This window comes from Podarcis liolepis (genome assembly GCF_965112155.1).
Source record: "Podarcis liolepis genome assembly, chromosome: 17".
In the NCBI taxonomy this organism is placed as follows: domain Eukaryota; kingdom Metazoa; phylum Chordata; class Lepidosauria; order Squamata; family Lacertidae; genus Podarcis; species Podarcis liolepis.
The window spans coordinates 1080862-1108025 of NC_139571.1; the positions used below are offsets into that span (position 1 = coordinate 1080862).

General features: G+C 47.0%; 2 protein-coding genes and 1 long non-coding RNA gene across 11 annotated transcripts in view; 1 reads left to right on the forward strand and 2 right to left on the reverse strand.

Annotated features, from left to right (window-relative positions):
- Nucleotides 1-1729: 1729 nt before the first annotated feature.
- Nucleotides 1730-6326, reverse strand: LOC310696753. 3 transcript variants are annotated; one of them, XR_014520706.1, is made up of 3 exons: nucleotides 6040-6326; nucleotides 3442-5147; nucleotides 1730-3028 (listed from the first exon to the last, which is right to left on the reverse strand). It is a non-coding gene; the product is annotated as an uncharacterized lncRNA (long non-coding RNA). The 3 variants fall into 3 exon arrangements; XR_014520707.1 differs by lacking the exon at nucleotides 6040-6326 and having other exon boundaries at nucleotides 1730-2088; nucleotides 2234-3028; nucleotides 3442-5957; XR_014520708.1 differs by lacking the exon at nucleotides 6040-6326 and having other exon boundaries at nucleotides 3442-5957.
- Nucleotides 6327-6463: 137 nt separating this feature from the next.
- Nucleotides 6464-27164, forward strand: part of CDK16 (cyclin dependent kinase 16) — a 62237-nt gene continuing 41536 nt past the window's right edge. For 4 of the 6 annotated variants that reach the window (XM_083482556.1, XM_083482557.1, XM_083482559.1 and 1 more), the window contains exon 1: nucleotides 6496-6651. The gene's annotated coding sequence lies outside the window, so the exon portion shown is untranslated. Of the gene's footprint in view, nucleotides 6652-27164 lie in introns of all 6 variants that reach the window. The other 2 variants (XM_083482555.1, XM_083482558.1) reach the window with 1 other exon arrangement.
- Nucleotides 21089-27164, reverse strand: part of LOC310696721 (uncharacterized protein) — a 185180-nt gene continuing 179104 nt past the window's right edge. For both annotated transcript variants that reach the window (XM_083482614.1, XM_083482613.1), the window contains one exon: nucleotides 21089-22732. In XM_083482614.1, coding sequence (XP_083338740.1) covers nucleotides 21453-22526 — 1074 coding nt within the window. In that variant the 5' untranslated portion in view covers nucleotides 22527-22732 and the 3' untranslated portion in view covers nucleotides 21089-21452. The remainder of the gene's footprint in view (nucleotides 22733-27164) is intronic.

Consider the following 27164-nt stretch of genomic DNA (forward strand, 5'->3'; position numbering starts at 1 on the left):
CCCAGATTATTTAAACTTTCTGCCATTAAGTCTATTTTAATATTTGCAGCACCCACTTTCACATTTATCATGTCTGTTTTCTTGTGAAGCTGTTCCAGCGAATCGTTTATTTTCACTAATACGACCACTAAGGCCTCTTCTGTCGACATTCCATTTGTTTTTTCCTTTCCATTTGCCATAACACTTAAAAGATTCAAGGTCAATCCCAGAGTCTCACAATTCTTTATCTTGCAGCTGGAAATTCCCCTAGCCCAGCTCCTGTAGAGCAACCAATTTCAAAAGCTTCCACTAGGGGAAAACAGTTTCTATTTGTATTAGTCAGTACTGTCCTCTTGAAAGAGGACAATGTTCCAATAATCCAAAGTTAGTTTCAGTTTTCAGTTACTTTTAAAAAACAGCCGGAGACAGTAGAAACAATGTATTCTCTTGTTTAGCTACCTGTCAATGAACGTTCTAAACGCTGTCAATGAACATTCCAAAAGACATCGATCCTGCTAGCAGCCCGTTTCCAGGGTCTGAGCGACGGTATTTTAACTCTCTTGACTCTCTCCTACAGGCATATTCAGTCCACCACTTCCTCCCCTCTTCTCCTGTCTCCAAAGGGGGGGGGTTAGTTCTTTGACGATGGAGATTTAGTCTTTTTACAAAAGGCTTTCCAAGACTTCGGCTTGCATGCTCATTGCTTTAGTTTATTTACAAAAGGGAAGGCGGACTTCCTGTATTGAACCTCCCCGTTTCGATGCCAAATTAAACGTTTGAAAATCCAATTCCCCCACTTCAGCTCTACTCACGAGTAATTACTTTAGAGTCAAATTGTCCACAGGAAAAGGTCAGTGCTCTCCAGCAACAGCTATGCGGCTTCGCTCCATGGAAGAAGCAGACGATTTGAAGCACCATGCCGCTCACCCCACGTCGCTCCGGATCCCCAAGACCGGGTTTCCCTGCGAGTAGGGGAGGTGCAAAAGGTGCCCGCCGAATCCACGTTCACAGGCTTCTGCCGCCTGTGATTTTTACGGGTTTCCGGCTTCGCCGTGGCGGTACAGACCCAAATTCCCACGGGGCAAATTCCTCCCGATCAGAGGAATTCAGCCATTACCGGAGGCACCTCCCAGGAAGTCCGAAGTCTAGAGTGATTTTGGGTGACTCATTGCATGCGTGGCTTTGCAAGAGCCTTTGTCCCTTGATACAATTGCTGTGTAGTTTGAGGCTGGATGGCTGGATGAAAATACAGTCCCAGGGCCTGTCAGAATCTAATACTAAGCCATTTCCCTTGTGTTTGGCTATAAAAAGAGAGAGAAAGAGAGAGATTATTCACTATGCCCTCTGGCCTGACCTCCAAAGTGAGAACCCACAGGACTTTATGAACATGTGTGTTAGTCACAGAGCGGACTCATGATGCCACCAGAAGCCTTTTTATAATTCACTATCACTGAACTATTTACAGCTTACAATCTTGGCAGAGGATTCGTAACAGCAAGCTTGCTACTAGGAAGTAAAAAACCCCACATCAAATATAAAACAAAATACTTTCTCCATCTGTTCCCTGTTCGCCTCTCATTTAATTTGCTTGTTGTTGACAGTGCAAAGATCCTGAGTGTATTAGGACAATTTCACAAGTGCTTACTGAGAAGGCAGACATATTTTGACAGGTCAAAATAAGAACATTCCCATTCAGCTTATGGGTTAAAATTCTAAAGGTTTCATTCCCTAGCAGAAAAATAAAGAACAGTAAGGATTCTGCTATTTATTTATTTATGTATGTACGGTATTTAAAACATTTATACCCCACCTTTCCTCAATGAGCCCATGGCAGCTAACAAGGTACGTTGAAATAATAAGCACAATTTTTAAAAAGAAATTTCCAACAATAAATACAATAGTTGGCCACAGTAGATATCTAAATATCCAAGTTCAGCAAAATCCCCATGCTACAAATCTGCATTTGCAAGGGGAGTGTTATTGCCACCCAATACTGGTTGAACCTCTGTTCCAAGGTTAGCTCTACTAACATTTGTCTTGTCTGAATTAATATTCAGTTTGTTTACCCGCATCCAGTCGATTACTGTCTTCAGGACTTCTATAGCCTCACTGCAATGAGTTGGAAAAGAGAAAAGTGGGTATAATTCAATATCTCTATTAAATTGTGACTATAAGTTATTTGCTGACATATTGGCAGAAAGACTCAAACATATATTGAAAGATATAATTCATGAAAATCAGGCCAGCTACTTACCAGGAAAACAAATACAGAATAACATCAGGAACATTATTAACATATTAGAATATCTTGAATTTAGAATTGTTAAATAGCGGCTCTGATGTTCGTGGACGTAGAAAAAGCTTTTGATAATGCATCCTGGTATTTCCTAAAGAAACAGATTAATTTAATGGGTATGGGAGAAAAAATTGAAAAATGTATTGAAGCAATATATCATAAACAAAGGGCTAGACTGATAATAAATGGTATGATCTCAGGAAATATTGAAATTTCAAAAGGAACAAGATAGGGATGCCCTCTGTCCCCATTATTATTTATTTTGGCATTGGAAATTTAAATGAATAAGATCAGAAAGGAGGAAATAATAAAAGGAATTGTAGTGGGGGGAATTATAAAGTAAGAGCTTTTGCAGTTCATGTCTCCGCTCCTCCACATGCAGCTGCTGGGTGACCTTGGGCCAGTCACACTTCTCTGACGTCTCTCAGCCCCGCTCACCTCAGAGAGTGTTTGTTGTGGGGGAGGAAGGGAAAGGAGAATGTCAGCCGCTTTGAGACTCCTTAGGGTAGTGATAAAGCGGGATATCAAATCCAAACTTTCCTTCTTCTTCTTGCAGGTGATTTACTAATAACAACAGAAAACCCTAAGGATTGTATCCCAAAAGCAATAGAATCTATTAACGAATTTGGACAATTAGCTGGCTTTAAAATCAATTATAAGGAAACAAACTTGTTAGTCAAGAACATGGGAATAGATGAACAAAAAGAATTACAGGAAACTACGGGATTGGAAATAAAGAAAAAAGTGAAATACCTAGTGTGAAGGGATAATGAGCTGCTTGTGTGTAAAATCGTAGTCCCTCAGAGTTTGTTCAAGTCCACAAACCTCTGTCTGTGACGGAGCCCCTCAGACATGGCTCCTCTAGTCACTGGCAGATTCCGACAGTGGTTGCTTTCGGAATCGCTTCCAACATAAAAGCTCCTTAACGGAAACACGTCTTCTGGACTTGCGGCGTGACAGTTTCCGGCGAGGAGTGGGTCTCCCTATGGGAGGTCCAGAAACCTCCCCACTGTTCTCACTGGACGTGTCCCTGAGCCCTCCCTCTTGCTCGCTTTCCCTCAGAGACCCACCTCTCCCCCTGCTGGTTCCTGCTTCAGCTGCTGGGTCTCTCCCAACCTGCGTGAGCCCTTCCACCACCTGTCCCTCCGATGGCAGTTCCCTGACACCTAGGCATCTGATTAACATCAAAATGCATTAATCTGTTTCAGGACAATTATGTCAAAATGTGGAATGACGTGAAAAGAAATTTAGAAATCTGGAGCAAGCTTCATCTCTCCTTCTGGGGCAAAATATTGGTAGTAAAAATGAACATCCTAACTAGAATGATTTTTCTATTCCAAATGATACCTATTCTAGGAGGTATGGATTGTTTTAAAAATTGGAGGAAAGACATAGCAAAATTCATATGGAAAGGGAAAAAGCCCAGAATAAAGCATAAAATTATTATAGACAGAAATGAGGGGGGGGGGCTTGGCTTTGCCTGATTTGGACTTGGATCAGAGAATGGATGATCTTAAAAGATAAAGATCTGTTGGATCTAGAAGGTGTAGGTACGTGTTTTGGTTGGCATGCCTATCTGGTATATGAGGTAAAGGTGCACAGGGGATTCTTAGACCATATAATTCCAAAATCATTGTACAAAATATGGCTTAAATATAGACTTGTTAGAACCAAAAACTCCCTGGTGGACCTCACTGGTAGAAACCATGACTGTGAAGAAAAAAGAAAAATGTTTGGGCAACATACAAAAGAGGAAGATGATAAATTAAAATTGAAAAAAATTGAAGACATCTGAATGCACTTAAATGATTGGCTCCAATATTTTCAAATTACTGAACGATTGGGTAAGGATAGACAAAAAGGATTCTCCAAAGAAATATCAAAATTGGAAGAGAAGTTAATACTAGCAAAAGGAAAAATTATATCCAGCATGTACGACCTCCTTCTTGATTGGGAAGCAAAAGAACCCGTGCATGTGGGCGCCTGGAGAGATAAACTGCATTTAAGATATCCTCTCCTACCTATTAAGACCCATCCCACAGCATTGCCTCTTTTCAACAGGGTTGCACTCCCTTGGAAGGAGCAGGTCTGCAGCTTCTGGGTACTCCCAAATACATCTCTGTCACTAGATGCCTAAGTGTCCTCTGTGGCAGAGTCTGTCAGGTTCACCTGCTACAGCTGTTCCTGGACAGGAATATAGTCCATGCACTGAGACTGGATTACTGCAATGCATTCTCCTTGAACCTAGTCTAGAAGCTCTAGTTGACGCAGAATGTGGTGGCTAGACTGCTGATGGGAGCACATAGCTAAACTGTTGCTAAAACATCTGCACTGGCTGTCTATTGTCTATGCAGCCAGCTGCAAAGACCTTGTTCTTAATTTACAAAGCCCTTCGGGACCATCTGAACCCTTATGTCCCAGCTCAATCCCTGAGATCATCTTCAGAAAAGTTATTGGTCTTCCCCCAAGTTGGCGACAAGAAACTGAGCCTTAGTGCCCTCATCCCAGTCCTGTGGGAACACCCATCGCTCGGCCAGCAGAGATTGGGCAGGTGCCTCCTGTTTATACCTGTGAATGTCTGCTGAAAACCTGTCTGTGCCACCAAGCTTATGCAAGCAGTTCAAAAATCATCTTTCTGTAATAAACTGATGTTCTCTGATTTTAAAGTTTAGTGTAGTGTACATATTGATATTGTTGTAAAGCATTTTTAATATGGTGGTATATAAATATTTTTAAATAAATAAGTAAAAGCCATCATTTGCCTCTTGCCTTTTAAAGGGTCCCCTTTGGGCAGAACACTTCCAAGTGACCAGGATATTATCCTCATTTGCCTGCGTCCTATTGTTCTTTAGTCTGCTTTTGTGTTGCTTTCCTTTTTAAAAAAAATCACATCGTTTTGTTTGCATTTCTCCCTTCTCTTGTCAGATCCTGCTCTAGCTTTTTCTTCTTTTTTATATAGAAAAAGTAGCATTTCTCTCTAAAAGCTATTATAAACCGTATCACCTCCAAAACGTGGATGAAAAACATCTCAGACTTTCATGTTGTAAAATTCTAATTCGACAAAACAAAAGCAAAGCCCATCGCCACTTGGCTCCAGCTTGGAGCTGGAATAAGAAATAGCGGGCAAGGACAAGTTTACCTGAGCCAGGTATCATCACCACCTATCAGGTACCTATTGCTGAAGAGGCCAAGGCCACAGTCTGAGGCTCCCCCTATTTTGAGAGGTAGTAGCAGCCAACGGCCCCAGGACTGTGAAAGCTATACCATTGTCAACCAAAAGGGAGGGGGGTAATATCTTAGAGCGTCTCGTGCTCCCTCCCCCCCCCCCCCGTTCACTGACAAGATTTTAGGGAGGATTTGGTATTTAAACATGATTTGTGCGCGTTATAAATGATTTGTTCGCGGAGTCCTTTTTCCAACCATCTCCCCAGCATGTGCTCTGTGGTTCGTGCCCAACGGCTCGTGGCTTGAAGGCAGAGCAAACCATTTGAATCGCTGGAGGGGGGGCAGAAATGAAGGCTTTCTTCTCGCCCACCATCGCAATCAAGCGCGCTTTTATTTGCTTTAACTGGATTTATTGTATCCCAAACACTCTTAGTGCTGCCACTAAAATGGTCCCGGCCCACCATTCTGCAGTGCTAAAGCGGCTTGGGCGAGCTTATTATTTAGGGAAGGAGGAGTCAGCCGAAAAGTAAAAATAACATCGCCTCGTCCGGGGCGGGGGGGGGGGGAGCAGCTGAGCGAAAAGGCGGCGCGGAATGTACCTTTGCGAGCGGCGAGGCGCCTGGGATACGACAACTTTAAGTTCGCCCCTGAGCGCCTCTTCGGGTCTGCAGAGATTCCCGTGAACTCCAGCCCCGGGTGCCTGGCAGTAATCAGAGCTCGGTGAACTGCGGGGGAGACCGAGAGCGTTCTTGTCGGGGGAGAGTTCCCCCCTCACTCATGTCAGAAATGGTCAGGCTGGGATTCTACCACTCAAATACAGAGGGGGGGCGCTCTTGGCGGCTCTCTCCCAGACAAATAAATCTCCGTTTCCCCCGGGGACGGGGGTTTCTTTCTCCCACCTCCTTTGGTCGTGAATTATGGGGAGGCGCTGGCGAGGACGCAGCTGCTCGCCGCCCTCGGCCGGGAAATGGTACGCCCCGAGGGGCGGCGCGAGCGAAGCCCTGCCCGGGGTTGGCGCGGGCCAGTCGCAGGGCGGGAGGCGGCCGGGCCGGGGGTGGATCTGCGCAGCCGGGAGGGCGGAGCCGCGCGATCCGGGCTCGGGGCGGGGGGCGGCCATGGGCGGCTGAGGGGTGCCCAGTCCAGACGCGGCCCGGGCCGGCGGCCATGGCCGAGGACTACTGGGACTCGCCACCGCAGTAGCCGCCGCCAAGGTAAGAAACGCGGGTCGGACGGGGGGGGGGGCACCAGCGTGACCTCTGACCCCTTGTTAGGAATCTGTCTCCCGAGGGATAGGATCGCTCGCTTTCAAGCCATTCGGCCCTTTCTGGCCACGCAGGAGATCTGCTCTGACCTCTGGCATTAGTTCCGCCCCGCACCCCCGATGCCGATCTCTGCCATCAGACTGAAGGAGGCGTCACATTGATCTCCTTGAATTCTCTCCTTACACCCCCCAGCGAGTGCTGCGCCCAGTATTTCTTAGCCCCTCCTCAGTAGGGTCGGAGCAGATCCCTTCCCCGTCGGACTTCAGGGAGATGCATGAATTAGGGGCGCCTTCTTAATCTTCCCCCAGAGATCCATACTCTTCAGCTGGGAGGTTCGCCCCTTCTGCCACTGGGCTAAACTCCTTGCTGCTTAAATCAGGGAGTGTTCTGAAGTTCTGAGCATCTGCACCTTCCTTCCCCGTTGGTGTCGCAGTCTTTTCCTCTACTGAGTCCTACCACTCCCGGTTGACTGCCGTGCCCTGGAGGCTCCCCACCCCACCCCGGTCTGGTCTTCCTTCTGGCCCAAGGCTTTTGCCTGGCTCTGACCTCGCAAGGACCTTTGGGGGGACTCGGAGGAGGCGCTTCTCGTTTGCCTCATGGCTCATGATTCAGGGACGAGTGGTTTCTTTCTGTTTGGACTTGCTGGGTGATCTTTGCTTTCACGTTGACTCTTGTCACTAGATTCCCTTGGCTTCCAATTGCTTCCCTCACTCTGACTGTGGACCTGGAAATGTAAGGAGGCGTATCTCTTGTAGGATTTGTTGCTTCTCTGCAACTTGGCTTGAGCCATTTCTTTGTGCAAGTGACCAAGTTTTCCTCTTCTCCTTCCCACACCCCCTCACGTCCAAATTGGAGGGCAGGTGGTGTTCCCCTCCTGGCCTTTAAGAGGTGGATGGGGGATGCTCCCCGATTCAGCATGTTCTCAGGGCACCACAGCTAGGAAATGGGGTGCAGAAGAGAGACTGCAGGAGGGGAAACCACAGGGAGTCTCCGTAGGGGATTCTTAGCTCTCTGTCCAGGAATTCCAGCTGCTCCTGGTGGGAGGAAGTTCCTTTGCTCACCTCTTCGTGAGCCTGATGATGTCATGGGGGGCGCGTCCATCTCCTCCCCACTTCACCCTATGCTGCGTCTGTGTGCGACTAATGATGCACTGGTAGGCAAATGGGTCCTGTGATGATGCTGTGAGGTTGGCAGGGATCAGGCTTATCTGGGAAGGGATTGGCTTTTGGGGCAGCTGCTGGCAGTATTAGCCCTGGAGATGTTTGGTGCAGAGGCCCCTGGGAGGGGGGGCTGGTTTTCTTGTTTCCCCCCCTTTCCATTTGCCTCCATGCTTGTAACCAGGAGTTCCCCAGAAGGCTGCCATTCCCTTCCTGACCCTCTGCTGTGCTCGGCTGGAGCTGTGCTTGGGGGCTTGTCCGGATTTGCTTGCCAACCTTTTGCCTGCTCTCTTGTGAGGAAGGTGTGTGTCAGGCATACTTATTGGGAACACCCACCTTCCCCCAAACACATGGGTGCTTGCATCCATGCTAAGGTGCTCCTTTCTACTGCTCCTTTTTTATTTCCCTGCCAACTTGGGCCTGGTGACCAGCTTTTGGCACTCCGTGGAGTTGGCACCGGTGCCAGGTCTCGCGCAGGGTTCTGCAGTGAGAGCTGCAATGACAACATCTTAGCTGCTGAGCTGGTTTGGAGAAGGAAGAAAAGCAGAGTGGCTGCAACTGGTGAAAGGATGCTAGTTTTTTCTCCCTCCCTCTGAGTTTTTACATTTTTTGGATGTCTTCTTAGATCCTAACCCACTGGAAAAAAGATTCTCCATTCTTTAGATGGCTCTTATCTGGTCTTTCAGGTATAGTTGCTGTTTAGCTTGCTTTGACTCACTGCTGAACCCACTGAAAATAGAATCGGAATGGGTCTAAAAAGCCACTTAGTCCCTCTCCTTGCCCCGAGTCAGGACAAACCTACTTCCAACCCCAACTGAACCCATACAAGCCAGAGCACAATACAGCACAGGCAGAGATCAGGTGAACTGCCCAAAATGTGCCCCCAAAAGCTGAGAGGCAAGGCAACTTGTATATTTCAGAGGAAGAGACAAACAAGAAAGCCACAGAGAAAATAAATTGTTACTTCTGTAGCTCTGTACACCAGAGTATTTTATTATTCTCTTCTGATTTGTTCATAAGAGGAGTCTTCTCCAATGTGAATATTTGTTGCCCTCCAGATATTTTGGATTTCAACTTCCATCTGCCTTTGCCAGCAAGGACAATGGTCTGGGCTCTGCTGAATGGAAGGCAACTTGGTGAACTTCACAGTTGAGTGTGGGTTTTGTCCTGGCTCTTGCATTCCCATATCCAATATTTAATATCCTGGCTCATCATGTTATGCTATTTCTATAGCTCTAAAATTATTATTATTATTATTAGAATTATATACTGCCCTACACCCGGGGGGTCTCAGTGTGTGATGATGTTTCTCATTCACCTCTGCAGTGATCTTTTGAGAATTTCCCCACTGTGTGGATGGTGAATAAATAAGTCTCTTTCCCAAGGCTACCTAGTGAGTGGATTTTGAACTTTTAAACTTGTATTGCCTATCAGATTGTACTCTGTGTTAACAAACCTGGAGTAATCTTTCCACCCCCTGGCCTGGTAGCACGCCCTCAGTTTCTAACCTAGATTAGAACCCCTGCCATTCATAAGAATTAGAACCTCCTTGCTATTCTTTAACTGCATTGTGAGTGTCATGTGGTGGTCACGGTCACTAAACTGCAGTCCTATACACATTTACTTGGGAGCATGTCCTACTGAAGTTAATGTTGCTTACATCTGAGTAGATGTGTATAGGATTGCACTGTAAGGCTGCAGTCCTTGTGTGCACATACTTGACAGTAAGCAGTATTAAACTAATTGGGACTTACATCTGAGTAAACTTGGTTAGGATTGTGCTGTAGTCTGTCCAGTTGTGAAGCACATTCTGGGCTGTTTTGGCTCTTGATCTTCCTCGCTTCCCTTTCTGTGTCCAGGAAGGGGCCCTGGGTATCCCACAAGCTCACACAAACACTAAGCTTAGCATCCTGGTAGTTTCAGCTTTCATTAGTCTGCCCCCATTTTGGGTCCCACGGTCTGAAAAAAAAAGGCTTGAACAATGTAATAATAAATAAAATCTCCCAATAGGGAAGATGGGCCTGGGAAGGAGGAGTTTCAGTGCCCTTATGTGTACAGTGGTGCCTCGCAAGACGAATGCTGCGCAACACGGAAAACCCGCTAGACGAAAGGGTTTTCCGTTTTGGAGGTGCTTCGCAAAACAAATTTCCTATGGGCTTGCTTCGCAAGACGAAAATGTATTGCGAGTTCCTGTGTTTTTCCCCCCCTTCCCCCCTTTTCCCAAGCCGCTAAGCCGCTTATCAGCTGATCCGCTAAGCCGCTAAACCACTTATCAGCTAAGCCGCTTATCAGCTGATCCGCTAAGCCCGCTAATAGCGCTAAGCCGCTAATGGGCTTGCTTCGCAAGACGAAAAAACCGCAAGATGAAGAGACTCGCGGAACGGATTCTTTTCGTCTTGCGAGGCACCACTGTAGCTTCTTGACCCACCCCCTGGCTAGGGGAATAAATTATGTTAAATTAGCAACTATAGGCAAAGTGGCTTAATTTCCATACCATATGCTGGTTTTTCTTGGCACAGAATTGTGATGAATAATCTTACCTTTCTTTTGAGCCCAAACAGTCCTGATTTTAAGAAAATCTTTGTTGCATATACTGACTTTTGTTTCCCCATGACTGCTCTTGACTGCTTCAAAGCCACATGATCCTTTTGCCATTCAGTGTTTATTTTGGAGTAACAGTGGATTTGGGGCCCTACATGGCACAAAATGAATATGGCCCCAGCTTGGAAGCCATCGGATGCATTATTGAGAGCCTGGGCTCCCTATATTCTCTGGACATAGGTAGTCAGATGCTGCAGTATGCGTGACATCACTTCCCAGACACAGGGGTGACATTATTAGTTTATTTTTATTTATTTGGTTTCTGACCCACCCTTCACTATTTGATCCCAGGGTGGGTTGCAGTAACTTAAAAATAACATTCAAAAGAGTTTAAAACAAATAATAATCATAGGAGGGTGAGTCCTGAAAATCTATATCACACATGTCCAAGGACAGGGTAAAGAGGCGCTTCTTCAGCATAGGATGCAAACTATACAGTGAAGGCACCCAGTGGACCTCTGTGGGGAGGGACTGCCACACCTTAGGGGCTGCCACAGAGAAAGGGTGGTAGAACTGCCAGCTCTGCTGAGCTTGACACCCAGGAAGGTTTGTCAGGAAGGAGGGAGCCTTTCAGGTATGTCCTTGGTTTTTGACTGGGGATGGAGGAAGAGAAACTGGAATGAATATGCATCTTGCATGATCCCTTCAAGAAACTTATCCTGTCCTCTGTTGCCATCCCAGAATGAGCATGAGCTGGCAATGTAATAGTGAAATAAATATAATACAGGTGGGGACTCTTTCTTGCTTTTTGTTAGAAGTGGAGCTGTTAACAGACTTAAAAAGCAAGACCAAGGATTAAAATTGGGTCTCTGGAGACCAGATCTGGCTTGTGTGCATGAGTAGTTTGCGTTCTCTGATCTGTCCTTTGACCAGAAAGCAGATAGGAGGAGAAGACTCAATAAATTTTATCTTGGTGCAGCTTCCACCTTACTTTGTCCATGTGCTCGGGGTGCATTAAAACTGTTAAATCACACATGCTTGATACGAGCAATGCCCTGTTGTTTTTAAAGATGCCATTGCTTTATGCCGACTACTAAACATCTGCTGAGAGAAGAGCTCTGCACTTCTTGCAGAAAGTAGACAGGCTTGGGCTTCAGTCACATCGAAAGGCAGATATCCAGTTGAAGAGCCGTCACCAAGATCACTTGTCTGTATGCCACTGCTGGTCACACAGTACAGAGTTCACCCCAAAAGGCTCTCTTTCCTGACTCGCTGTCTCTGCTGTTGTGGCTCTTGGGAAAATGAAGGGGGGAAACCGAGGCAGCTGGTGAGCGGACCTCCAGTCCAAGGGCAGGGATATCCAGATCCACTGGTTCTTCAGGGTTACTGGTAAGGTGCAGATCTGCTGGTAGTTCCTGTTCCTCTTGCTCTCCTCTGAGGGGATCTCAGGTTGGAAGTCTGAGCAGGGTTGAATGCCTCTTAACAGCTTAACAACAACAACAACAACAACAACAACAACATAAACCCACTGCAAAAAGGGCACATAGACATTCCATTGTGGCGACCATAACCCATGTTCAAGGTGCCTTTTGGAAATTAGCTTATATTTCTGTGTTTCTAACACTGCACCTTGGAGACATAAAATGAATGACATCTTACAGCAGGGGCCAGCAAACCTTTTCAGCAGGGGGCCGGTCCACTGTCCCTCAGACCTTGTGGGGGGCCAGATTATTTTTTGGGGGGAGGGGGAATGGATGAATTCCTGTGCCCCACAAATAACCCAGAGGTGCATTTTAAATAAAAGCACACATTCTACTCATTTAAAAACATGCTGATACCCGGACCGTCTGTGAGCCGGATTTAGAAGGTGACTGGGCCGCATCCGGCTCCTGGGCCTTAGTGTTCCTACCCGTGTCCTACAGGCATGGGGACCTGGTGGCCTTCCAGGTATTGCTGGAGTGGACTGTAACTCCCATCATTGCCCATTGCCCACTCTGCTTGGGGCCGATGGGAATCCATCAACATTTGAAAGGCCACATGTCCCCCCCCCCCCCGGTCTTAATTGATAATACATCAGTGAAAATGCTGGCCATTGTCTTGCATAGGATCTAGGAATACAGACTCAAGATACAGTGATAGAGTGGTCTATTGTTTTGTCAGAGTGAAATAGAGTCCTTGGGGCAAGTGATTGCTCCATCCATACTGAACATGAGCGGACATCTTCATGTCCCTGAGAGGGTCTAGTTACCAAATGCACCAGGGCTACCTAAAAACCAAAGTTTATCTTCTGAGACTCTTCCAGTGCCATGCTGCAAGTTCTGACAGTGATGTTACTACTTAGATTGTTATTTACCCTGGCTGAGTTATTCAGAAGCTTTCTAGATTTAGAGATGGGTGACCAATTGCTCAAACTACCAGATATTTCAACAGTGCTGATTCATTTCATGGTTGTTTCTTTAAACAAAAGTCTTGACAACTGGAAGGCGTGCTTAGAGCCACCTGAGTCTCGACAAGGATAGCCCAATAGCCCCACATTGCCAAAGCAGCCAAGAGAACCAAAATAAAAAAGGAGAGCTATTTCAAAGGAGTACCATGTCTCTTCATGGGCTTGGGATGCAGATGTATTGAAGCTTAACTAAGACCTGTGCAGCCCAGGCAGCTGACCCCAAGGATGAGTGGTCCATCCATGGTGGAGCCTTTCCAATTCAATTCCTGATTGAGTCATCTGCTGAGCCTTGATAGGAGAATATCCTAACAGATGCCTTCCTCCTGGCTTCAGCTGCATAAAAGCCTCCATCCCCATGAAGTTCTATCCTGACCCTCTGTTAGGGCTGAGGGACCCTGAGATGCCTTAATATGCTGTCTTGCCTCCATCTTGCCCAGATATGAGAAGACCCTTCCCCAGAGTTGACTGGGGATCTGGTGCTGAGCTGTAGGCGCACATGCTCCAACCACAGGCTCCACAGGATGAGACGTGCATTCAGCAGTGAGGGCTAAGAGGGTTGGGGTGTCTTTAAAGTTTGGCACTGTTGAAGAGGCAAGCTCCTGCTCTAAAACGGAATATGAAAAGTGGATTGCTTCTTCAGCATCCGAGGGCAACATCAAAGAAACCTCTGACTCTTAATCCTTTCCCTCTCTCTGTGGGCTGGAGGACAGGAAGGGGTGGGAGTGATCCAGAGATCACTGCCAATCTCCAGACCACATGCTGGTCTCTGGAGCCCAATCTCACTACCAGTATTTAGAGGTGCTTATCTCAAGCTGAGACAGCAGCTGCTGCCTGCAAGAGCCAAGCATTCCAGGGAGTACATGGGGTGCTTTGTACATGGCTCTTCCGTAAGCAAATCAGTCACAAGTGCTGGGTTCTGGCTGTCATCTTGCTATTTGGGTACAGCAGAGGCTAATTTCTGGAGCTTCCCTTTTGGGGCCTGGGAAAAGGACCATTTGGAGTGCCCCCCCCCCAGTTTACCTTCCTTGTGTCACTTGCAAGTTGCTCTCTCTCTTTCTGTGGTCGTGGAAAGCAACGTGGCTTCTCTCTTGCTAACTCTGAGGAAGAAAGGCTGGGAGTGGGGAAGAAGGAGTGCTGGGTGGGGATTAGACCTGCTATTCCACTTCAGGGGGATTTGGGGGGTCCTGACCTTCAGCCTTAGTCTCTCCTTGGAAAGTGTCCCTGAAGCAGAGGAAGGACCAAAGCTGAGTGGCAGAACATCTGCTTGGCATGCAGAGGATCCTGGGTTCAGTCTCTGGCATCTCCAGGTGGGGCTGGGAGAGACCTCTGCCTGAAATCCTGGAGAGGAGCTGCCAGTCCGTGTAGAAAGAACGGAGCTGGATAGACCAGTGGTCTGGCTCAGTAGAAGCTGAGTTCTTCCTACGCTTGTAAGTGGAACAACGTCTTCCCTCTATGGCATCGTGAGCCCTACCTTCCAGAGAGAATCTAGCAACTGTGCATATGATCCCTTAATCCAGGGTGAGGCGAATGAGGATTCCTCATGCCGGCAAGGGGTGGCAATCTTTGACTCACTCCCTGAATCCCCATCTGGTCAGTAACATGGGTTCACCCAGTGCAGGCATATGGGGAAGCAGAAATAAAGGGGAGGAGAGGAAGCCTCAGCTGGTGACAAGAGGCCACCACTGCTAGAAAAATACTGGTTGGGAGTGAAAATCCCCACCAACTTTTCACTTCCCCCACCCCATAAAAATACTGATGGTGGCTGGGTATTCCTTCTATGTGCCCTGCCCTGGGGAATGCTAGGATACGTCAGGGGCTGCCTGCTCCATCACTGAGGCCTTACGGTTAGTGGCCCCCATGGCTTGGATGAATGACTCAGATCCACAAGGAGCCAGGCATGCAGTATTCTGCACCCAGTTTTGTGGGGTGGAGGGAGCACACAAGCCCCCTCCCTGTTGAACGAATCCTTTTTTTTTATTGCAGTAGGCTTTTTCATTGAATTCTGATTTTGTAGCTTTACCTCCTTTTCCATCTTACTGTATTGCGTTTCCTGTACGCTGCTTAGAGGCAATTGGGATTAAGTGGCACACAGATTGTAGGAATTAATAAACAAGAAACCCAAGATCAAATCTAGGCTCCTCCATTTACAGTCTGGATGCTGCTTCTCGGTCTGGCTTCTACTTTTTAAAAATGTTTTTATTATTTTCTAAATAAACATGAAAGGCAAAACATGCAGTTTGGAGAGTAGTTTGTTACATAAAAGCTCACCTTCACTACTTCAAAATATATGGCCACAGGTTTGAAGGAGACATATGAATTCCTTGGTCCTACTTTTTTTTGTAGATTGGGAAATACAATGCAAAACCTTGCTGGTTTTTTTGTGTGAGGATGAAATAAATACCATGCTTTTCACACTAAAGAATACTGTAGAAGTTGTCAGTAACCCACAATCTTGAATTAATTGGTATTCTATATGGTGAATGAAAAGCTCTCTTTTTGTGTGTGTGTGTGAGTGTGTGTGTGTGTGAGAGAGAGAGAGAGAGAGAGAGAGAGAGAGAGAGAGAGATAAAGAGGTGTGCGCGCGCATATTATGATAGATGGAGACAGCCAGACAGCCAGGTTTATTTTACCCCCACGAGTACAACTTTAGCTGTAAGTCAACACTCCCCTCATAGGAGAAAAACCAGCCCTGTTTTTGTGTGTGTGTGCTGGTGAATCTGCCTTGAGGAGGGGCACTTCTCACCCCTGTGTTCAGTGGTGGAGCGCCATGCTCTGGCACGGGGGGGGGTGGGGAGCAGGCAGGGCTGGTGTCCCGGGGGTGTGGCACACGGCCTGTGGGGGCACAGCCGTGATGGCACCCCACCAGGATTGCGCTGCCGGGGGCGGTGTGCTCCCCCCACACTCCTCTTCCTCCGCCAGCGCCTGTGAGATCTCTGTATCTGCACCCCCCCCAATGTTAAGTCTCCAAGTGCTGTCCTTTCATTTTTCTTATACAAGGAAGTGGAAGTCTTTCACTTAAGTGGAGGGGGGTTGTATGTTCTCTTGGGGGTGGAGGCTAAACTGTCCCCTGGTGCCCTTAATATCTGGAGTGAGAAGAATGCTTGCCCCCACCCCTGCAACTGTGCCTTCACCTTACAACTGCTTGCTTTATCCCATAGAAAAGGAAGCTGTGAAGAACTGAGTGAGCCCCAATTTGTGCAACTTTTCCATGGGTTCTAGTTTTTTTTGCTCAAGGTAGATTGCAAAAGAGTATTTGGGAGAAGAGGATGGGTCATCAGGAGCTAGTTTTGAATAATAAATATTGACTATAAAAAGTGCCGCTAGATGACTTTGTTCCCTTCTGTTGCATATTTTAAGACGTAAAAGAGAAATTCCTAGGCATCCGTATCTCATTTCCAGGATGTTCCTGGATTATTAGGTGCCTGAAATTTTTCCAGTTCTACCAGAATGTGGAGCCATTTCTCTTAGGCTGTGCAGATCACCAGAAGGGCTGTTTCTGTGGGTTGGCATCTTCTGCCATCTGCCAAGCCCTGAACACGGCTGCACCTCCATTTGCTGCTCCCTCTGGTTGGAAGAGGCTGCACTGTTAGTGCCAACAGCCAGGGGCAGTCAGGGACTGCTCCACAAGCCAGGATGTCCCTCATCCCTTTGCTTGGATGCTAACTGAACCATTTTGGAAACCCAACTTGGCTGAAAGGTGGAATAGACATGTGTTAAAAGAATAACCATTGTAGGGAGGCTGCGGAAAGCTTAGTGTTGTATCACATGCTTCACATTCAAAAGGTTCCCTGTTCCGTCCTAAAAGAGCACCTTCCCCAATCTTGGTCCTCTTGGACCCCACAACTGGCAGGCAAGGCCTTGTTGCTGGTGCTACCACTAGCAGCTGCCGGGTCGGTGATGACCTGTGACAGGGCCTTCCTGGTGGTGACTCCATTTGTGGAATGCCCTCTCTGGTGAGGTTTCTGTCTCTTTCATTACTGACCTTCAAGAGAATTTTTGTTTAACATTCCTGTTTACCTAGGTTTTTGATGCCTGAAAGAGGCTGTTCCTGGCAATCCTGATATAACTATTTTAGAGTTTTAAAAATGATTTTATTATTGATATGTTTGCTTCCCTGGGCTCCTTCAGGAGGAAGGATGGGATGTGAATCGACTAAATAATAATAAACCCTGGTATCTCATGGCAGGATTGGGAGAAAACCCCCCGGCTGAAACCCTGGAGAGCTGCAGCCAATCAGAATAGATAATACTGCACCATATGGACCAATAGTCTGATGCAACAGTGCTATTTTTCTAGAAAAAGAGGTTCTGGAGCCCACCATGAGCTCCTCCCTCGTTCTCCTAGAACGGCCATGGTGCCCACCTGACAGGTGCTAGGCCTGAGCTTCGGTAAGCTCCAGCTGGAAAAAAGCCCTGGGGCATAGTATTGGGCAGCTGCATATGTGTATCTGCCCCAATGTTTTCAGTTCTGTGCTCCATCCAAAAAGCACATTTCCCAGGCAGATTAAAATCAGTGTTGCCTAGAAACCCGAACTCTTTTTTGCTGAGTCTGTACATGGTCCCAGGTTAAATCTCAAAGGGTCCTTGGTGCTCCCTAAAATGAGAGGGAAGCCGTGCCTAGTGATGTGAAGTGAGAAAATTCTCCGGAGAATATTCTCCACAAACTGTAAATTCTAATGTAAGAACCAGTTTTACAACCCACATTAAAAAAAATCTAATAAATAATAAGTCAAACTGTGATATTGCCAGTGTAAGTAATGAATCATGATTTTTTTTGATCCAGTTACATTACTGGACATTGTGTTATTCACCATTGGCAGTTCTGAAATGTGAGCTACAGAAAACACTTTTTTTTAGTTTTAAAAATGCTATTCATTTAATTTGATGAACATATGAATTTGTATGTATTTCAATTATATGTAATAGCCTTTTGTTTCTATTTTGGTGTGCCCTTATTCTTACCAATTCTGTACCCTTTGGCCATACAGTGTGATTTTCCCCCCAGAAAGTAGCTTTAATGCTTTATACACTTAAAGTACCTATTATGCGAAAGAGCATTTGAAGTGCCCTTGATTTAAACAGTTGACATTTCCATATTTTTATTTACTGCCAGTAACTGGTTTTTGCAGTGCCATTCAATGGTACAAGGTGCCATTTACCAGAGATTGACATACTGAAATATATTATCATATAATGATAATATATTTAATGTTAATGGCTTCTTTTTTATATGTATGCATATGGTTTTGTTTATCAAGCTGTGTTTTAGTCACCAAAACAGTTATTAAGTGTTAGAGCTATTAGAAGCACAAGATAGCGTATTACTGAATTTACTTGTATCAAACCTTAACATGCCAATTGTATTTTTTGACTTGTCCTATAACATGTACATATTCTGTTGGAAGAATAAAATATGATTTAACTTTAGAGTTTCCTTTTACCAAACCTTAACATGATAATTACCGGTGCCATCACCTTAGAATGGTTTAACTTTAACAATATAATAATAATAATAATAATAATAATAATAATAATAATAATATTTTATTATTTATACCCCACCCATCTGGCTGGGCGGCTTCCAATCGAGTATTAAAATACAGTAGAATCATAGAATCATAGAGTTGGAAGAGACCACAAGGGCCATCGAGTCCAACCCCCTGCCAAGCAGGAAACACCATCAGAGCACTCCTGACATATGGTTGTCAAGCCTCTGCTTAAAGACCTCCAAAGTAGGAGACTCCACCACACTCCTTGGCAGCAAATTCCACTGTCGAACAGCTCTTACTGTCAGGAAGTTCTTCCTAATGTTTAGGTGGAATCTTCTTTCTTGTAGTTTGGATCCATTGCTCCGTGTCCGCTTCTCTGGAGCAGCAGAAAACAACCTTTCTCCCTCCTCTATGTGACATCCTTTTATATATTTGAACATGGCTATCATATCACCCCTTAACCTCCTCTTCTCCAGGCTAAACATGCCCAGCTCCCTTAGCCGTTCCTCATAAGGCATCGTTTCCAGGCCTTTGACCATTTCGGTTGCCCTCCTCTGGACACGTTCCAGTTTGTCAGTGTCCTTCTTGAATTGTGGTGCCCAGAACTGGACACAGTACTCCAGGTGTGGTCTGACCAGAGCAGAATACAGTGGCACTATTACTTCCCTTGATCTAGATGCTATACTCCTATTGATGCAGCCCAGAATTGCATTGGCTTTTTTAGCTGCCGCGTCACACTGTTGGCTCATGTCAAGTTTGTGGTCAACCAAGACTCCTAGATCCTTTTCACATGTACTGCTCTCAAGCCAGGTGTCACCCATCTTGTATTTGTGCCTCTCATTTTTTTTGCCCAAGTGCAATACTTTACATTTCTCCCTGTTAAAATTCATCTTGTTTGCTTTTGCCCAGTTCTCTAATCTGTCAAGGTCATTTTGAAGTGTGATCCTGTCCTCTGGGGTGTTAGCCACCCCTCCCAGTTTGGTGTCATCTGCAAATTTGATCAGGATGCCCTTGAGTCCATCATCCAAGTCGTTGATAAAGATGTTGAATAAGACCGGGCCCAAGACAGAACCCTGTGGCACTCCACTAGTCACTCTTCTCCAGGATGAAGAGGAACCATTGATGAGCACCCTTTGGGTTCGGTCAGTCAGCCAGTTACAAATCCACTGAGTGGTAGCATAGTCAAGACCGCATTTTACCAGCTTCTTTACAAGAATATCATGGGGCACCTTGTCAAATGCCTTGCTGAAATCAAGGTAGGCTACATCCACTGCGTTCCCTTCATCTACCAGGCTTGTAATTCTGTCAAAAAAGGAGATCAGGTTAGTCTGACATGACTTATTTTTCAGAAATCCATGCTGACTGTTGGTGATCACAGCATTCCTTTCTAGGTGCTCACAGACTGTTTGCTTAATGATCTGCTCCAGAATCTTCCCTGGTATTGATGTCAGACTGACTGGGCGGTAATTATTTGGGTCCTCTCTTTTCCCCTTTTTGAAAATAGGGACAACATTTGCCCTCCTCCAGTCTGCTGGGACTTCGCCTGTTCTCCAGGAATTCTCAAAGATGACTGCCAGTGGTTCTGAGATCACATCTGCCAGTTCTTTTAATACTCTTGGATGCAGTTCATCTGGCCCTGGAGACTTGAATACATCTAAACTAGCCAAGTATTCTTGTACTATCTCCTTAGTTATTCTGGGCTGTGTTTCCTTTGCTGGATCATTTGCTCCAAATTCTTCAGGTCGGGCATTGTTTTCTTTATCGGAGAAGACTGAGGCAAAGAAGGCATTGAGGAGTTCAGCCCTTTCTGTGTCCCCTGTTTGCATTTCACCATCTTCTCCTCTGAGTGACCCCACTGTTTCTTTGTTCTTCCTTTTGCTACGGACATACCCATAAAAGCCTTTTTTGTTGCTTTTAACCTCTCTAGCAAGCCTGAGTTCATTCTGTGCTTTAGCTTTTCTGACTTTGTGTCTACACGTGCTGGCTATTTGTTTGAATTCCTCTTTGGTGGTTTCCCCCCTTTTCCATTTTTTGTACACATCCTTTTTTAATCTTAACTCAGTTAAAAGTTCTTTAGATAGCCACCCTGGCTTCTTTAGGCACCTTCCATGTTTCCGTCTCATTGGTATTGCCTGATGTTGTGCTTTTACTATCTCCCTCTTAACAAACTCCCAGCCATCATGAACTCCCTTTCCTTTTAGTATTACTGTCCATGGGATCTCACCCAGCACTTCCCTAAGTTTTCTGAAGTCGGCTTTCTTAAAGTCAAGAAATTGAGTCCTAGTATGCTTGGCTGCTCCTTTCCGCTGTATAGTAAACTTCAGAAGAGCATGATCACTCGCGCCTAATGATCCTTCCACTTCTACTCCACTAACCAGGTCATCAACATTGGTTAGGACCAGATCTAAAATGGCTGTTCCTCTTGTTGCTTCTCCCACTTTCTGGACAATGAAGTTGTCTGCAAGGCCAGTGAGAAATCTGTTTGACCTTATGCTCTTGGCTGAGTTTGACCTCCAACAAATATCCGGGTAATTGAAGTCCCCCATTACTACTATCTCCCTTCCTTTTGCATGCTTGGCCATCTGTTCCAGGAAGGCATCATCTATGTCCTCTGTTTGGCTTGGGGATCTATAGTAAACTCCCACAATGAGGTCTCTGTTACTCTTCTCTCCCTTAATTTTGACCCAAATGCTCTCACTTTGGCTTTGAGGTTCTAAATCTTGGATTTCTTCACAGGTATACACATCCCTGACATATAACGCCACTCCTCCTCCTTTCTTGTCTGGTCTGTTTCTCTGAAATAGATTGTATCCCCCCATTATTACATTCCAATCGTGGGACTTATCCCACCAGGTTTCAGTGATGCCTATTATGTCATATTTAGTTTGCTGTACCAAGAGCTCAAGCTCATCTTGTTTATTTCCCATGCTTTGCGCATTAGTGTACAGACATTGAAGTCCATTAATCATTCCCCCGTGTCTCTTATTTAAGGATTTTTTCCTCCCACCACTAGGTCTGCGTGCTGTTTGCTCCATTTGGTCTATGACATTTGGATGATCATCTTCATCAATTGATAGACTCCTACCTTCAGGAGCACTGTCTCCCTCCCCCACATTAGTCAGTTTAAAGCCCTCCTGATGAGGTTTCTGAGATTTTTGGCAAAAACATTTCTCCCAACCGTTGTGAGGTGCAGCCCATCGCTTGCCAGAAGTCCATCTTCAAGAAACTGCAGTCCGTAATCTAAGAATCCAAACCGTTCCTGTTTACACCATTTGCGAAGCCAGCTGTTCACTTCCACTATTTTTCCCTCTCTCCCTGGGCCACGTCGTTCAACTGGGAGGACAGATGAGATGACAATTTGTGCATTTAGTTGCTTCAATTTCCTGCCGAGAGCCTCGTAGTCTCTTTTGATCTTCTGGAGGCTATTGCTTGCAGTGTCATTGGTTCCCACATGAACCAAGAGGAAGGGGTATTTGTCAGTGGGTTTTATGATTCCTTGCAGTCGTTCAGTTACATCTTGGATCTTAGCCCCGGGGAGACAGCACACTTCCCGAGACATCTTGTCAGGCCCACAGATCACTGCTTCTGTTCCCCTCAGTAGGGAATCCCCTATCACCACTACACGCCTCCTCTTAGGTTTGGTCGGGGTTCTTCCGTGAGCTGTCCGTTCCAAGATTGCCTGCACATTCCCTGAGGACTGACTTTGCTGCTCATCTTCATATACCTGATCGACTGTAATGTGGGAGAGATCCTCAAATGGAGTCTGCTCTTCGTCTTCCATGTTAGGGGAGAGGACCTCAAAGCGATTGTGTATTTCTAAACAATCAGAGCGAACCCTGGGCCTCCTACTTCTTTGAGTCACGTTTCTCCATATATCTGGCTCCTGTGTTGGGGAACTAGCCTCCTTCTCAGGGGAGTCCCCTGTCTCCTCCTTGGTGGAGACGGTGTGCTCTGTTGCTTCCAAGAAGAGCTCCAGCTCTCTAATTCTTTGGAGCGTAGCTACACGTTCCTCCAGTTGCTGGACTTTGTCTTTTAAGAGGGCAATCAACATGCAATTGCTGCAGGTAAAGCTGCCTGCAACCTTTGGCAAGATGGCAAACATTGCGCAGGAACCGCAGGCGACTGCAGCTGTTCCCTCCCCCTCCATCTTGAGAACGTGTCGTTGGGGGTGGCTACAGCGGTCCTCCATCATAAAAAGCGTGAAGACAGGACAAATAACTCCCCCCACAAGAAAAACACCTAGGTCTCCCCCAACAAACGTTTGAGACTAGCTCCCCTAAATCTAAAAGATGGATCAAACTGCGCGCGCCGCTAGGCGCGCGCCGCTGCCCTTCTAGGTCTGATAAGCTCCTCCCACAGCTAATCCCCTGCCTCAACAGAAACCCTGCCCCCTCTGACCTTTGCACAGGGAAAACAGCTAATCAGCCACAAAGAAACACACAAGAAAACCCTTTTTGCTCCTTCTTCAACTGCTGCCCTTCTAGGTCTGATTAAACATCTGATTAAGTAATCTGTTAAACATTAAAAGCTTCCCTAAAGAGGGCTGCCTTCAGATGGGAGGGTGTTCCCCATGGCGGGTGCCACTACCAAGAAGGCCCTCTGCGTGGTTCCCTGTAGCTTTGCTTCTCGGAATGAGGGAACCGCCAGAAGGCCCTCGGCGCTGGACCTCAGCGTCCGGGTAGAACGATGGGGGTGGAGACGCTCCTTCAGGTATACTGGACTGAGGCCATTTAGGGCTTTCAAGGTCAGCACTAACACTTTGAATTTTTCTTGGAAACGTACTGGGAGCCAATGTAGGTCTTTCAGGATTGGTGTTAATGTGGTCTTGGCGGCCGCTCCCAGTCACCATTCTAGCTGCCGCATTCTGGATTAGTTGTAGTTTCCGGGTCACCTTCAAAGGTAGCCCCACGTAAAGGGCATTGCAGTAGTCCAAGCGGGAGATAACCAGAGCATTCACCATTCTGGCGAGACAGTCTGCAGGCAGGTAGGGTCTCAGCCTGCGTACCAGGTGGAACTGGTAGACAGCCACCCTGGACACAGAATTGACCTGCGCCTCCATGGACAGCTGTGAGTCCAAAATGACTCCCAGGCTGCACACCTGGTCCTTCAGGGGCACAGTTACCCCATTCAAGACCAGGGAATTCTCCATACCTGCCCGCCTCCTGTCCCCCAAAATCAGTACTTCTGTTTTGTTAGGATTCAACCTCAATCTGTTAGCCGCCATCCATCCTCCAACTGCTTCCAGGCACTCACACAGGACCTTCACCGCCTTCACTGGTTCCGATTTGAAAGAGAGGTAGAGCTGGGTATCATCTGCATATTGATGAACACCCAACCCAAACCCCCTGATGATCTCTCCCAGCGGCTGCATGTAGATGTTAAAAAGCATAGGGGAGAGGACAGAACCCTGAGGCACCCCACAAGTGAGAGCCCAGGGGTCTGAACACTCATCCCCCACCACCACTTTCTGAACGCAGCCCAGGAGTTAAGAGCAGAACCACTGTATAACAGTGCCCCCAGCTCCCAGCCCCTCTAGACGGTCCAGAAGGATGTTATGGTCCATGGTATCAAAAGCCGCTGAGAGATCCAGCAGAACTAGGAAACAACTTTCACCTTTGTCCCTAGCCCGCCTCCGGAGATCATCAACCAGTGCGACCAAGGCAGTTTCAGTCCCATGATGAGGCCTGAATCCTGACTGGAAGGGATCCAAATGGTCTGCCTGGAGTTGTTCAGCAACCACTAGCTCAGTCACCTTGCCCAAGAATGGAAGATTTGAGAGTGGGTGATAGTTGGCCATATTGGCCGGGTCTAGAGTTGTTTTTTTAAGAAGCGGTTTAATGACTGCCTCTTTCAGCGTGTCTGGGAAGGCTCCCTCACAGAGAAAAGCATTCACGACCCAGCGAAGCCCATCGCTCAGCCCTTCCCAGCTAGCTTTTATAAGCCAGGATGGGCAAGGATCAAGGAGACTGGTGGTTTCACTTGTCCAAGCAGCCTGTCCACATCCTCAGAAGTAACAGATTGGAATTGATCCCATGCAACTTGACTGGACAGGATTCTAGTACTCTCCCACCCCGGCTCTGCTCCCCCGGTGGAGTCTTCCTCTTCCTGAATGTGAGTGACTTTATCTGCAAAAAAGTTTGCAAAATCATTGCAGGAGATCATGTGGCCCATACTGGGCCCTGATGGAGCAGGTGGTTCCGTTAAAGTGCGAACCATCTGAAAGAGTCTCCTGCTGCTGTTTTCTGCAGATTCAATAGAGGCAGTGAAGAAAGTCTTCTTCGCCGTACCTATCGCCACTTGGTAGGCTTGATATTGAGCTCTAACCCGTGTCCGGTCAGCTTCAGAATGTGCTATCCTCCACCAGCGCTCTAGCTGTCTCAGCGATTGTTTCATTGCCCTCAGATCCGTGGAAAACCATGGGGCTGTCCGGGCTCCATGTAATCGGAAAGGGCGCTTCGGAGCCAGACAGTCAATAGCCCTGGTTAACTCCACATTCCAGCGGGCCACCAGGGAATCAGCTGAAAGGCCATCAACATGGGATAAAACATCCCCTACCACTCTTTGGAAACCATTTGGATCCATTAAGTGGCGGAGGCGGATCATCCAAATCGGCCCCACCTCACTGCAGAGGGCATGGGTCGCAGAGAAGTCCAGTTGCACCAGGAAGTGATCTGACCATGGCACTTCTTTCATTTCACTTTTACTTAGTGTCAGATCACCAACATCCATAGAGGTGAACACCAGGTCCAAGGCATGTCCGCGGCTATGAGTTGGGCCAGACTTATTCAGGGACAGCCCCCTGGAGGCCATGCTTTCCACGAAGTCCCGAGCAGCCCCTTGTAAGGTCGTGTTGGCATGGATGTTAAAATCCCCTAGGACAACCGAACTAGGTGTCTCCAGGAGAACATCCACCACGACCTGAAGCAGCTCAGGCAGGGAATCCTTGGCGCAGCGGGGAGGTTGCTACACCTATTGCCCAACCAGTGGCGTAGCGTGGGGGGGTGCAAGGGGGGCAGGCCGCACCGGGCGCAACATCTGGGGGGGGCGCTCGCTGCCTCCGGAGTCGCCGAAGAGCCTCGGGTGCAGGCTGTAGCAGAGCCGCATGTCTCGCGGCGCCCGGCTGAAGGCGCCCGGCAGGCAGCGGCTCTCAGCGCTCGCCGCGGAGGACGCGCCAGGCAGCCCCTCCTCACAGCCCCGCCTCTGCCGGTGCTGCTGCAGCTGCTGGGCCGTTGCATTTTCCTCGCCTCTCTGCCCCCCTCCTCCTCCGGGCAAGCGGCGTTGTTTGGGCAGCAGCGCCAGTGGCAACTCGCAGGTTAGGGGTTGGGGGGGTGCAAATTACATGCCTTGCCCCGGGTTAGGGGGCGCAAATTACTTGCGTTGCCCCGGGTGCTGACAACTCACGCTACGCCGCTGTGCCCAACTTCCAGAACATGCACTCAGAAAACTGGGTCTTCCCAATAGGACGCCTGATGCAAACTAATGACTTCCTAAAAATCACTGCAACCCCCCCTCCCCGCCCACAAGGCCTGGATTGCTGTGTGTAAGAGAAACCTGGTGGGCACGCAGTAGCAAGAACAGGCCCATCAGCTTCATCCAACCAAGTCTCTGTTACACATGCCAGGTCAAGTCCTCCATCCATGATCAAGTCATGGATGGCAGTGGTCTTATGAATCATTGACCTGGCATTGCACAGCAGCACCTTCAGGTCGTGTGGGTATCCCTTGCTGATTCCAGTATCCGTCTGTACAAGGCCAGACCTGGAGGCAAGGATAGTCATCAAATAATGACTAAACCTGCCTCCTTGGAAATGACATGATCTGGTCTTAGCGTAACTCCTCCTCCTACCTGTGATCACTGAGATCAGTTGTCCCAGTGCACCCCCCCCCCAATGGAACCTGCCCCAGCCATTTTGTTGGCTGGGACCGACTCCCAGGCAGCCCTGACTCCTCCCCTTAAAACAAAATAAAACCTATATAAAAACAAAACAACCCAATAAAACAAAAAACAAAAACCGTAAAAATTACCAAAATTAAAACAAATTCCCAAATCCAACTGAACATCCAACCCATCCCCCACACCAAAAATAATTTAAAAAGGTAAAAAGAAATTTTAAAAAACATTATAAAAAGAACTCTGCTCTGTTCTGAGATCTCCTGGGCAGGCCCCACCCTGGGCCAGAAGGGGAGAGGCAGGGACAGGACCCCACAGCAGGGGAGCCCTCCTGGCAGGACTTTACTTTTTAATTTGATACTTGCAAGTGACAAGTAGGCTTATATATTTTCACTGTGGTTCCTTTACTAAACAAAAATTTCCCTAAATGTCAACAGTGCTGACCTGCTGACCAATAAGAAAGCGTTTTTTAGACTCCTCCCACTCCCATGATCCCATCCACACTGTCAATCATCTTCAGTTGTTTAGTGTGTCTTGTGTTTTATATTCCTTTTACTTTAAAAGGTACATTTCATACATACACAACATAATTAGAATTCAAAGTTTATGGTAAATATACGGTTAGTGGCAGGCTTAGTGATTAATGTGAGTCATTCACACTGAATTTTCAATTTCAAGTTTGGTGCAAAAAATCAAAGAATGCGAATTCTTTGCCGCATTGAATAAAAGTATCTGTACAGCTTTTGGTTGCCATCTGAACAAGTTTACCCATGATTATTCTCGAGAATTTAACATCACTAGTCATGCCTCTGACAGAACCACAGGACCTTTAAATGGGCTCCTCGCCTTCTCTTCCGCACACAGCCGTTCACCCCAGTGTCCAGCCAACGTTGGGCTGTGTGCCCGGGACTCTGCAGGGCTGCATCTCTGCCTCTTAGTT